This window comes from Vanessa cardui, chromosome Z (assembly GCF_905220365.1).
Source record: "Vanessa cardui chromosome Z, ilVanCard2.1, whole genome shotgun sequence".
NCBI lineage: Eukaryota > Metazoa > Arthropoda > Insecta > Lepidoptera > Nymphalidae > Vanessa > Vanessa cardui.
The window spans coordinates 7,878,127-7,890,205 of NC_061154.1; the positions used below are offsets into that span (position 1 = coordinate 7,878,127).

The window sequence follows — 12,079 nt, forward strand, 5'->3', positions numbered from 1 at the left end:
CAGGCAATTCTATCAGCTTTAACGCATTACCATTAAATTAGCCACTCGGAATTCGATATTCTTGCTCAAGATTCCAGTGGAAGCGAACTCTATAAATCAAGATAACGTCGGCCAGCTATGCGGATGGGCTGCCCATTAAAATGCCAGTAATATGCCAACTTCAATTACAATCAACTAATAGTTCCAATACTAAATAATAAGCTACTGACGTCGCTCGTGCGTAGAAGCTAACTCCAGTTATTCCCACAACGGAAACAACATAGCGTCAGCGTCATCTTTCATATCAAAACATTAGCAGCTGTACATTTAGAATAACCTTCTCTTATAACCTATTGGTTTTTAAATGCAAATGCATGAATTGGGGTTAAAGTAAATTTAATTGAGGTCCATCTTGGCTTGTTTCCAGAATATTACACATAAAATACGTTTTGTTTCAGATATTTTTTAGATAGTAATATCAAGATCCAATATACGTTGTTAATAATATGAATAACACTAAAGGGGATTTAAAATATACATTCTAATATATAAAAAAATCTACCGGCTTTGCACGAGTGTGATGCTGATATTGAATGTCTACACAATGTCTTACGACGTCTAAAGCTTTTTTTGTCATTAGACACTACAAACTGCTATGCAGTGGCGGATTTAAAAATTTGCCGACTGTAGACTAGTAGGCTGTTCAATTTTTGCCGCCCATTTTTTGCAACATTTATGACTTGTGTTTTATGGTATTAATTATTGATATTGTGTTATATATTGATTAGTGATATTTCTGTCAGTTGCTAGATTATTTTTCCAACCCGGTATGTAGTGACGAGCATACGGATTAAGGACGTAATGTGTATATAATTATGTTTTTTTTTTATTTGTGTAAGATAATAACAAATTTGGGCTAAATTTGCCGCCCCTCTAAATCTGCCGGCCTAGGCTCCAGCCTCCTTAGCCTATTGGTATTTAAGATACTTAATTGGAAATTGCTTCGAATAATATATGCAATTATTTCTAGTAAATATTAAAGGATAAAAAAAATAATGTGGGTTATCTAAAAATAATTATTAGTTATATCATATTATAACAATTTAGTTAATTGCAAACAAGGTTCCTTTTTTATATTCACACATCACACATGCACATCTACAGCTTTCGTAAAAATGAGACCGTAACTGTAACCTATTTTTTATGTCCCATAGAAAAAAATCACTTATATATTAGTATATAAGATATAAGAATAGAGGAAAGCGTTAAGTATTCGCTGTTGCAATAATGACATATTGAGATTCGTCGCGAAGCCGGAGAATAATCCAATATTTTATGTATTAGAAAATGTTAGTCAGACACATATTCGGATAAAAAATTAAACATTATGAATGGTGTCATGAATGAAAGCCGGCAGTCTCCGTTGAATCGAAAAACAGACTCAATAGAAGAAAGTAAACTAAATGTTCTGTGAAAAAAACACTTATATATACCTACTTGTTCTTTTAAATATACCTTTTTTATGGTTAATAAAACAGATATTTGCTTACGTATTATTTATTTGCAAAAATAAAATCAAAATGAGCATTACATTATTTTGTCATTATTAATCTATAATGCTTTAAATTTAGGTACTCCATAGGTTTCATGGGGGACACCTTGACTAGTTGTAAAAACAGTTGATTCATACTTAGAACTTGAGCTGCCTGAGCCAGTACTATACTTGTCCGAACCCAAGTTACCGAAACCGGAACTGACACTGCCAGAATTTTTATCGAAGCTATTGGAGACAGATTCGTAAACATTCGAGCCGGTACTATAGCCTGAACCGATGCTGCTAAGGCCGGAATCAATATTGCCCGAAGAAAGACTTCCAGAGCTTGTTTCAAGGGTTCCAGTTGTAAGGCTTGAGCCGAAAGTGGTAGGCTTAGCAGCTGATGTACTTGATAAACCAGAACCAGAGGACAAGGAAGTAGAATCGAAGCTACTAGAAGTAGAACTAAATTTGTTACCCGAAGTGGTAGAACCAGTACCGAAAGTACCGGAGTTTGCACCCAAGTTACTAGTAGTTGATGCAAAGTTATTTCCTGTATTTGATGAACTAATAGAACTAGTAGCAAGCTGATTACCTGAACCTGTTTGGGGGCCAAATTTGGAAACTAAATCATTGGAACCGGAACCAAAACTTCCTGAAGTTGAACTATAGCCAGAGCTTGATCCGTATTTGTTACTTGAACCAGATTCATATTGATTAGAGCCTAAATTGCTAGAACTAGATCCAAAACTTCCAGATCCAGAAGAATATTTATTGGAGCCTGAACCAAAACTACCAGAACCATAGTTACCAGAACCGGAGCCATAGGTGCCCGAAGAAGAACCGAAGCTTCCAGAACTGCCAGTAGTACCGGAAGTAAGTTTGCTTCCTGAACCAAAGCTGCTTGAACCGGACCCAAAGTTGGATGAACTGCTACTACCAGAACCAAAACCGGAAGAGAAACTACTTCCAGAGTTTAATCCACTAGTTAGACCAGAGAGAGAACTTGGAGTGGTTGAAGAAATTCCAGCTGTAGATAAGCTAGAACTACCAGAGCTACCGAAAATAGATTCTAGAGTGGCAGAAGATGTATCATCGGTTTCTTCTCCGGAGGTACTTGAAGAAGAGGATGCCTGTGAAGAGCTAGTTTTGAAATCAGAGCCAGCAACACCTGCACCAGAGAATGTAGCGGAAACTCCCCCCTTGTTGTAATCACTAACGATATTGTCAATCAAAGATTGGGAGTCATGTTTATTATTGTATTTTATAAAGAAGACTTCAGGTTTAGTTGGTGCCTTTTGCTCGAATTTGGGCAAAACAATGTTCTTCATATCTTCAGGTTTCTTAACAAGGACATAAACAATAGTCTTTTCTTCATTCTGTTGCGGTACTGGAATTACTTGAGGAACTGGCGCCGGTTGAGTTGGTGCCTTGATGAAGATAATTTTATAATGCTTTTGGGGAGGGGGTAGAACTATTGGTTGACGTGGTTTTGTTGGTTCTGGGTCTTCAGGGGCGGCATGAACGTAGAAGTGCTTAAATACTTGAGCTGGTTGGTGCTGCACTTGACTGTAATATTCGTTATAATTTGGCGCAGAAGCACTCTGGTACTGGTTTGATGAAATGAATTGATTAGCAGCACTTGCAGATTGATAGTAACTGCCAATGTTGTCAATACCACTAGTGTCTGCGGTAGTATGATATGTACTTTGGTAACCGGAATTTTGTTCGAAGCTTGATCCGTGGTAAAGTCCTTGCTGTCCACCATTGTAGTTTGAGCCATGAGCACCATTAGTGCCAAACACGTTGTAATTGGAACCAAAGCCTGAACCTGTAGCGCCGGTATTGTAGTTTGAATTAGATCCTGTGCTCGATGAACCATAGTTGTACTTTGATCCTGAGCCAGATCCAGTTACTCCAGAGGATCCAAATGTATTATACCTGGAACCGAGGCCTGATGTATCAACATTGAACTTAGATCCAGAGCTTGAGCCAGCAGTGTTGTAATTGGTGGATCCCAATACATTGTAATTAGAAGATGAACCGGTTCCAGAGCTGAGTCCATTGTAGTAGCCTGAACCGGTATTTCCGTTTGAGCTTTGTACTAGGCTGGAGCCGAGGCTTGAACCGTGGCCAGAACCAAGGCCAGAACCAAGGCCAGAGCCGAGGCCGGAGCCGATGCCGGAGCTGTAGCTGGAACCGAGTCCGGAACCCACACCAGAGCTGGCGACGTTGTTGGCTGTTGAGTAGGCACTATTGAAGTTGCTGCTACCAACTTGATACGATGGGACGCCATAGGTTGTAGGCGGTGGATTATATTGGTATCCAAGGCTAACGTCTGCCGACGCTACCCCGACCACTACTGCTAATACCTGGAAATAAGGAAAATTTATGCTTAGTCTTAAAACTTAACCATATATATTATATATATATATATATATATATATATGAAAAAAACGTTCCCTAATCTAAATATTTTATTTTTGTTTGCATTTGTATATGTTAATAAACATTGTTGGTAATTGAAATCGCGCCTTCGCCAGCATTTTATTGACGAATATCATTCAAAATCAACTCTTTTCACGTTTCATTTTTATTATTCTATCTTTATCTTACAATAATATATTTTTGAATTCATATAGGTTTAGAAAGAAGAAAAGATAGTAAATAATTTAGATATTATACCTACATTAAATTAAAATATAATTTTGTATGAACTTCTTCATCGTTACGCATAACTTTACCATATTAAGCTATGAATCGAATTTCTCAAAATCAGTCAATGGTTTAGCCGTGAAAATGATGCGAACAGTTTGACCTACTTCATGATTTTGGTATGTATTTGGTGTTTAAACATTATCGTGTAATAATTTTGCCAAATATGATATATTAAATGTATCGGGACCTACTTTAATAAAAAAAATGGTTCATTTGTAAAAAGTCATAACTAATATTAAAGTAAATTGTAATTCACTAATAATTAGATACGTTTATGTAATAATAAAATAAAGTATTTATTTACATAAATAGAGAAGATATTCTTTTTATATTTGAATAGATTAAAACTATTTTTCTTTTCTCTAGTTTAACAATCAATTAGGTATTGTTAATTAATTGCAATTTAGCAATAACTGCATTAACTACAGCTTCAATTAAATGAACGGTTACAAATTACATAATTTAAAATACGAATGAATCCTCTCATAGGTAGTAAAATAATAATTTGGGTTTTAAGAATCATTTCTTTACAAGAACAATGACCTTTTATTGATGAACAGACCAAAGGGCTTATGAGACAGGTTTGATAACCGCTCGTTTGGAGCTTGGCCTCGAAAGTGAAATTTGTTGGAAAGTGAACTTGTAGAAGGAAGGTAAATAAAAAAAGGTTTAAACTTTAAGCCACTATTAATCTTTTATATGTGTAAAAGCTTATGACACAATACAATAATGTATAAAGCGTAGTATTCGTTGATTTTCATAATCCGATGTGCATATAAATATAATGTTATATTGATTTTGGAATAAGAGTAGTTAGGTACAGAGTTTCTTGTGACTGTGAGAACTCCTCACAAGAATGTACTACCAGTGGTACAGTGGTCATTTAAAAGTGTTTTTTTTTTAATTACAGGATTAAAACAGGCGACCTATTCTTGGTGACCAGTGAGTATATGTATGTTTTATTGCAGAGCATTCTAATTAATCTTAATAAATTAGGTACATACTAAAAATGTAGCGAACGAAGAGACTATCAAATTTAGATAGCATTTTTTTAATGTTTCCTTTACTTATATTATAAAATTTTACTCTCTCTATCTGATGCTGTTTCAAGGTCAAACCACTAAAACTAATTTAATGAAATTAGCTATAAAGCAAGTTTGGACGAAATATACATATCTATGGTGTAAGAAATATCACTACGGAGTGTGTATATGTAATGACGTCAAGATGCATTCCACGCAAGCCGCATATATAGCATCGCTGACCATCGCGAAAATTATTTCCGTTGCGCGACATTTTAACTTGTACGATAGATCCAAGATATTAAATTATGTAAAAAATGAAAAAGACAATTAAGTTCTAATTAAATACTTAGCTAAGACAGGTAGCTAAAGATAATAGTATATAGAATAATAATAGCTAAAGACAGATATATAAAAAGTACCTTTCAAACGGTGAAAATATTATTTCTGGTAAGACAACAAGAGCAGTTGATTATTTAGTAGTAGTTAGTAGTTATACATTCAAAATATATAATATATTGAGCGGACTTATTTTATATCAATATATAAAATAAGTCCGCTCAATATATTTTTAAATATTATTCGAATGCACAAAAAAATATTATTTTAAAATATTTTTTTTATATTATTTTATCGTCAACCACTGTAAGCAGTAGGTGTAATTATTTATGCATAGGACATATTTGTAAATTAAGTTGATGTCACTTCATATTAATTTCAATATATAAATAAACTTAGTTTTCGAAGTCAGAGAAGACCAGAGCATATAGAAAGGATAGAGCTGACGAAGCTGCAGGGTACTACCAAATAATATGCTAATTTGAAGTGATGAACTCATCATAAGCAATAAATTCATAATACTTCGCTGATTTGATTAGGATTATTGCAAAAAAGACTAATCAAAATATCGTAATAAATTATATAGAAGGCGGAACTCACACGTCTTAGACCAACTTACCGTCCTTCAAAACTTTATTGGGAACAATGTGACTATATAATTAATATACAAATGTTTACGTTAGTAGGCGTAGGGTTTATATAGGAATTGGTGATTGGTCCGTATTCTATCACCAAATAACAGATTTTAGTATTGTTGTGTTCCGGCTCCAAAGGTAATGTAATGGAGTTATTGTATTTACAAGAACAAGGGATATAACATCTTAGCTCTCATAGTTAAAGGCGCTGTGAGTGATCATTATTATTATTTACAAAGCTTATGCCAAGGGCCAGTGGTAATCACTTACAATTAGATGGCCAATTTGCCAATCTTTTCTGTATAAGAAAACCAGTGCACAGTCATACATTTTGTCTTACAGTACTCAAATATTTTTTTTATCACGGTACGGAAGTTATCTCTTTAAGTGTAAAGTAACAGCCTATTCTGTCTGTCTCACAACTGGACTGACGCCTTATTAAATGGAGAGGAGGATGTTCTGGTTTGAACCTAATTCAACCAGGTCGCTGTTGCTAGATGGGAGATACACGTGTGGAAGACTTGAAATTATGTGTATGTAAGCATTGCCGAGCATGAAATGAATTCGCAAACACAAATTGAGCACGTAAAATTCGGGCTTGCCTGGGTTTGAACCCGCGGTCGTCGTTTACCGTCTCGGCTCTGCGAGTTTTATTTTATTTAAATTAATTTTTCTTGTATATGGAGTATATACACAGACTGTTTATCACTAAATGTTAATAACGCCTAAATATCAAATAATAATTATCCGAATTAAAAAACATTCAATAATAATTGCGAATTCAATGGTACATACATTAACAAAGTAACTATAAACTCTGGATCAGTTGCAAATCGGATCACGTTTGCTGAAAGAGTAGGGGTAGTTGCCCCCCTGTTTTCATCAGTAACACCCGAACCCTCGATTGTACATAGTAAACTGCGAATATAATTCCCAGTAAGGTTATACTAATGAAAACAATTCGTGCTCTTAATAACAATGTTTCGATGAATTCTTTTATAAATAGAAAAACAGTAAAGCATTAATTTACGAGAAATACATAGTTACAACATATTTTCAAACAAGAAAATGTATTAGGCGTGTTAAGTAATACTTCGGAATACATCATTGTCAAAATCACGACGATGATATCGTGTAAGATGTTATTATCGTCTAATCAGTAAACGTACGCAATCATGTGTACATAATAATATAACACACTGGGATGCCGTAACCGTCGCCGAACCAGTAATGCGTTCCAAGCATCTTCTACCAGTCATTGCGTAACACGAACCTTGGCTTTGAGTCAAGATCAACGAACTGTAGAGACGCTAGAGCAATTCGGAATATGACCGCTGGCCGAAAATCAAATCCTGTCTGAAGTCAATAAATCAATAAAAAAAACAATTGAAAATTATAATGTTAATATCGGAAAACCGGTCATCGAAGACTTATGGATATTTAAAAATCTGAGGTCACTTTATCTTCTTGTTGTATATTTTGAGTCGATCTAATCAATATATATTAATTAATGGGATACTGTAAACGATTTATTTAAAAGAAAAACAAAAGAAAAAAAGGCGTTGACGTGAATTTTGCAAACAACGTGTGAAATTGATATTTAATTAGTATATGTTTAAATAAATATTAAAACAATATTAATTGAAAATAAGAAAAAATATTTTAACACTATAATTTTTCATTAATGTTTTATCTCCTTTAAAAATATAATAGTTTGTACCTAATTATTTTTTAAATATTTATTTTTCAGTATGAGTCAAATACTTATTTACGCCGTTACATAAAAATTATATATTTGTTTAAGACATATTTTGTTATTGTATCTGTTTTCGTAAAATAATGTGTAAAAGATTTCTGGACGACTGCTTTGAAATGAATACAAGATTTCCCGCGTAAAAATAAAAAATAAAATGACGACCACAGATTAAATGTACATAGAATATTTTTGTTCATTTTGATTTTATTCCAACGTCATCATTATAAAAAAATACCTATTATGAATTTAACTAAATAATAATAATCATCATCACATTCATATAGTAAGACCATGAAAATTTTATTTTGTTTAAAGTAGCAAGGCTTAAAGCAAGGATATAACTGCCGCTAATTTGTATTATAAATTTGACATTTGGACAGCAATGTTTGATCAAACGAAGGAGTGTCGTTGTTTGCTTTCATAGCTTAAGTACAGTTTTATTGCCTATAAATAATAAAAATACATGAACTCTAATTGTTTTCAATAAAAAATATAGAAATTTATCTTTATTATACTCTGTCAACTCTTTTGTAACTCGCCGCTAGCAGATAGCTATCTAATTAACTATTCTTATAGTATAGTTTGTAGCCTAATTAGTAAGTTCATAAAAAAGAAAAAAAACTATTTAAAAGAATAAAACAAAATGGCGTCTTATCGTTATAAGAGTTCGAACTCTTCCAGACAACCTTTGAGTAAAGGACACGATAAAATGAATAATGGATATATTGTTATTTTTTTTAAAACAAAATAAAATCGTGATTAAATAATAAACTCAAATGATTTTAAGTGTTTTATTTTAATTTTATTAAGACAATATGTAAATAACGATGTTTCTGTTATTTGACATTTGAATTATATGTAAATTATAGCGATGCATTATTATATTTGTATAATTATAATATAGTTTGTATATGTTATTCGTTTGTATACAAAATATTGTTATAATTTATAATTAAAAAATATAAGCAGCCTTTTTGAATTAATTGCGAAGTTAATATTCAAATAAACGTGGTACTGTACTAAATAAAAAAAAATCATGCACTAAAGGAAGGGTATTAAGATGATGATAATTTAAATTTCACCAGACTGGTCCGGGTAAAAGACATAAATTTGTTTCCATACTGTTTGAATTTCAAACTATTTTCATATATGTATTTTAAAATTGAATTTTAAGTTTAGTTTTATATTGATATTAAGTTAATTATCTCGTTCTGGCGTGAAATCGGCGGCTGCACTTAAAACACGGATATAACGTGAATGTCAAGAGTGATTCTCAGTTTTTTTCTTGTTCATAGTAAATATATTCTTGCTATATAAAAAATGTACATAGATGAGGTAACTGTTATGTGATATTTGATTGATGAATTTTGTGCTCGAATTTAATTATTAAAACATCTTCTAATTATTATTTAAATGATTTTTTTTCTTTTTTTTTAATGTTCTAATCTATAATGTTTAATCGATTGGGTTTATTATGCCATATACACAGCATAATCGATTTCCTTTGGAAATAATCATGACTTTAGAAAAAATAGGCAGGTACGAATACAGTTCACTAGTTATGTCAATGCGGTTTTAATATAGGGTAATCGTCAAGTATAAAAAGTAGCCTTAGTTTCATCAAATTCGGTTTAGTGATTTTCCCATGAGAGTGCAACAGACAAGAAGACTACTATTATTATACTAGTACTATTTTCGCATTTTATAATATTACTACAGATGTACATTTTATTTGGATCGAACATGTAAATTGAATTAAAATTTTATATTTTTAAACGATCATCACGTAATGAATAAACGTAAAGAGTTAATAACTAATTAAGAACGGTTATCTTAAAGCTTAATGTATTCTCATATTAAAAATTGACAAGATGTGAAAAGTCGCTCGCTCTTGTGACGTACGTTGCGTAAAGTCTCGTGTTGACAGAGCAACATGTGGGATTACCCTATATAGTCAGTATTTTCACTTACATCCGCAATTTAAGATATGTTGGGTATTCTGAAGGCCACGTTAAACACAGTCCTTAAATCCTCTATAATTAATGGTTAAACTTTTATAGTCGTCAACCTTGACTTCTTATTTTAACTACAAATGTGTTGTTCGTAAATTCTTAACACAAGAAATATGTCCGGGATTACCATATTGATTGTTATTTAATAATTGTTATATTAATAAATAATAGTGCTGAGTTTTTATTATGTTAAGATAAATGTCATGTCATTTATTTAATATCGTATTATAGACGCAATAGACATAAGAATGATATAAAAATGAATTGTATATTTTTTTTTATTTGTATTGTTAAATCGATGAAAAGGTTTTCGATTTGAGATGACACTGTCGATATTGTGGTTCTGTATATATTGTTTTTAAATACATAATTGCAATTCTTTGTTTTTATTTGTTTGGGAAGTTTAAAAATGATTACATCTGTTGCATATGAGTTAACAATGTCAAATACGAATACCATTTTATCTAAATATGTGTATTTTAAGCGAATTCTTGTAGTTGTCTTAAAATATCCATAAACATATAGTTAATTTTTTTTAAATAATAAGTTCGGGCATAACTTCTTTGTTTATGAAGCGATTTCCGTGACTATTTTCGCATTCGATAAGCTATAGCTGAAAATAAGTTTCTTTTATATTTCATAACTTTCGACTTTTTTAAACTCACGAAATATTATCAAAAATAAACAAAGACTCGATTTTAAGATAACAATCAAGTTCTATATAGTGCCTACTACAAAATGTTATAGATTTTTTTTTTAATTTTAAGGCTTATCTCGCGACATAAGTGAGATTTCGACCGGTGTATTACAGCTTTTTATTTAATTAAAATTTAATACGGAAACATATTTTCGAAGTCGGGTACTTTTTTCTTAATTTTTCTTTTGTGTTAGATTTAATTAATTTAATATTATTTTTGAGCTATATTATGTCCTTATTATATCTATACTATAAATAATAAATATAATTATTTATTTATTATTATTTTTAGTATATTTTAAAGTTACATTATATAATTTAATTTTAAGCCTAATGGTATCAGAACAGTAAACGATATTTAATCAATGATCAGTAAATAAATATTGGAAACAAGGCTGCTGTTTAAAATTATTAACGTTCATAAAATTTGAGTATTCCATTTCAGTTATTACATTTTAATTTAGACAATTATAATAACACTAAAAAAAAGTTTGAGAGGCCAATTTTAATATATTCTACTTATTGTATTGTTTACTTTGATAACACTTTTAAACAATTCGCACAGCAAATCGACAATAATGTTTAACTTATGAAATTCAAAAAACCTAATATAAAATGATTAATAAATGTATAATATCCAAAAGTCACAATCACAACACTTCATCCGAGCGAACTAACATCTGATTGCAATCCGTATCAAAGCGACCGTCACGAGTGTGTAAATACTCTATAAACAATGTATACGCACCCAAATAGTGTTCATCGTTGTCTCCGCCCGATCACCGTGTCCCCACAGACCCGAGAATGTGGTACACGAGCCGAAATCCCACTTATATACCGAGAGGAGACTTAATGACCGATGCGCCCAAGTACAAGGCCATGTCACGCACAAACCGGTAATAGACGAAAGCTCTATGAAAATAAAAGCTTCAGTTGACATGTGGATAACGAAATGTATGTAATTTTTTAGTGTCGGGTTTTTTTGATAGGCCAAAGAACTCTGATATTAAGCGAAAATATGTCTATCATTTAAATAAAGTATTATAAAAATAAATGTACATTTTATTATTAAATATTATATTATTATTTATTATATTGAGTACGATTTGTAATCCCTTGATAATTTCAATACATTAATGTAAATGTAATTATATATTATGTCTCAATTTAGTAGTAAATCACTATGTAGACAGGAAAGTATATCCAAAGTTTTTCCCGTAGTTATATTTAAACTAAGAGATGTAAGGTACACTTTGAGTATCTCACATTTTACAAATATATACAAACGATGTATAAATACACTAATTGAAATAATTTTTACAAGTATTGTTGTAGTATAATTTATTTTGATTGGCTTCTTTTATTCAATAATTATTGCCACTGAATC

General features: G+C 31.5%; 1 protein-coding gene across 1 annotated transcript; it reads right to left on the bottom strand.

Annotated features, from left to right (window-relative positions):
* Positions 1-1,520: 1,520 nt before the first annotated feature.
* On the bottom strand, positions 1,521-11,492 carry LOC124543346 (protein SPT2 homolog). Its single transcript, XM_047121547.1, has 2 exons — positions 11,441-11,492; positions 1,521-3,885 (listed from the first exon to the last, which is right to left on the bottom strand). The coding sequence occupies exons 1-2, from the start codon at positions 11,453-11,455 to the stop codon at positions 1,591-1,593; spliced, it is 2,310 nt and encodes a 769-aa protein (XP_046977503.1). The 5' UTR covers positions 11,456-11,492; the 3' UTR covers positions 1,521-1,590.
* Between the last annotated feature and the right edge of the window lie 587 nt (positions 11,493-12,079).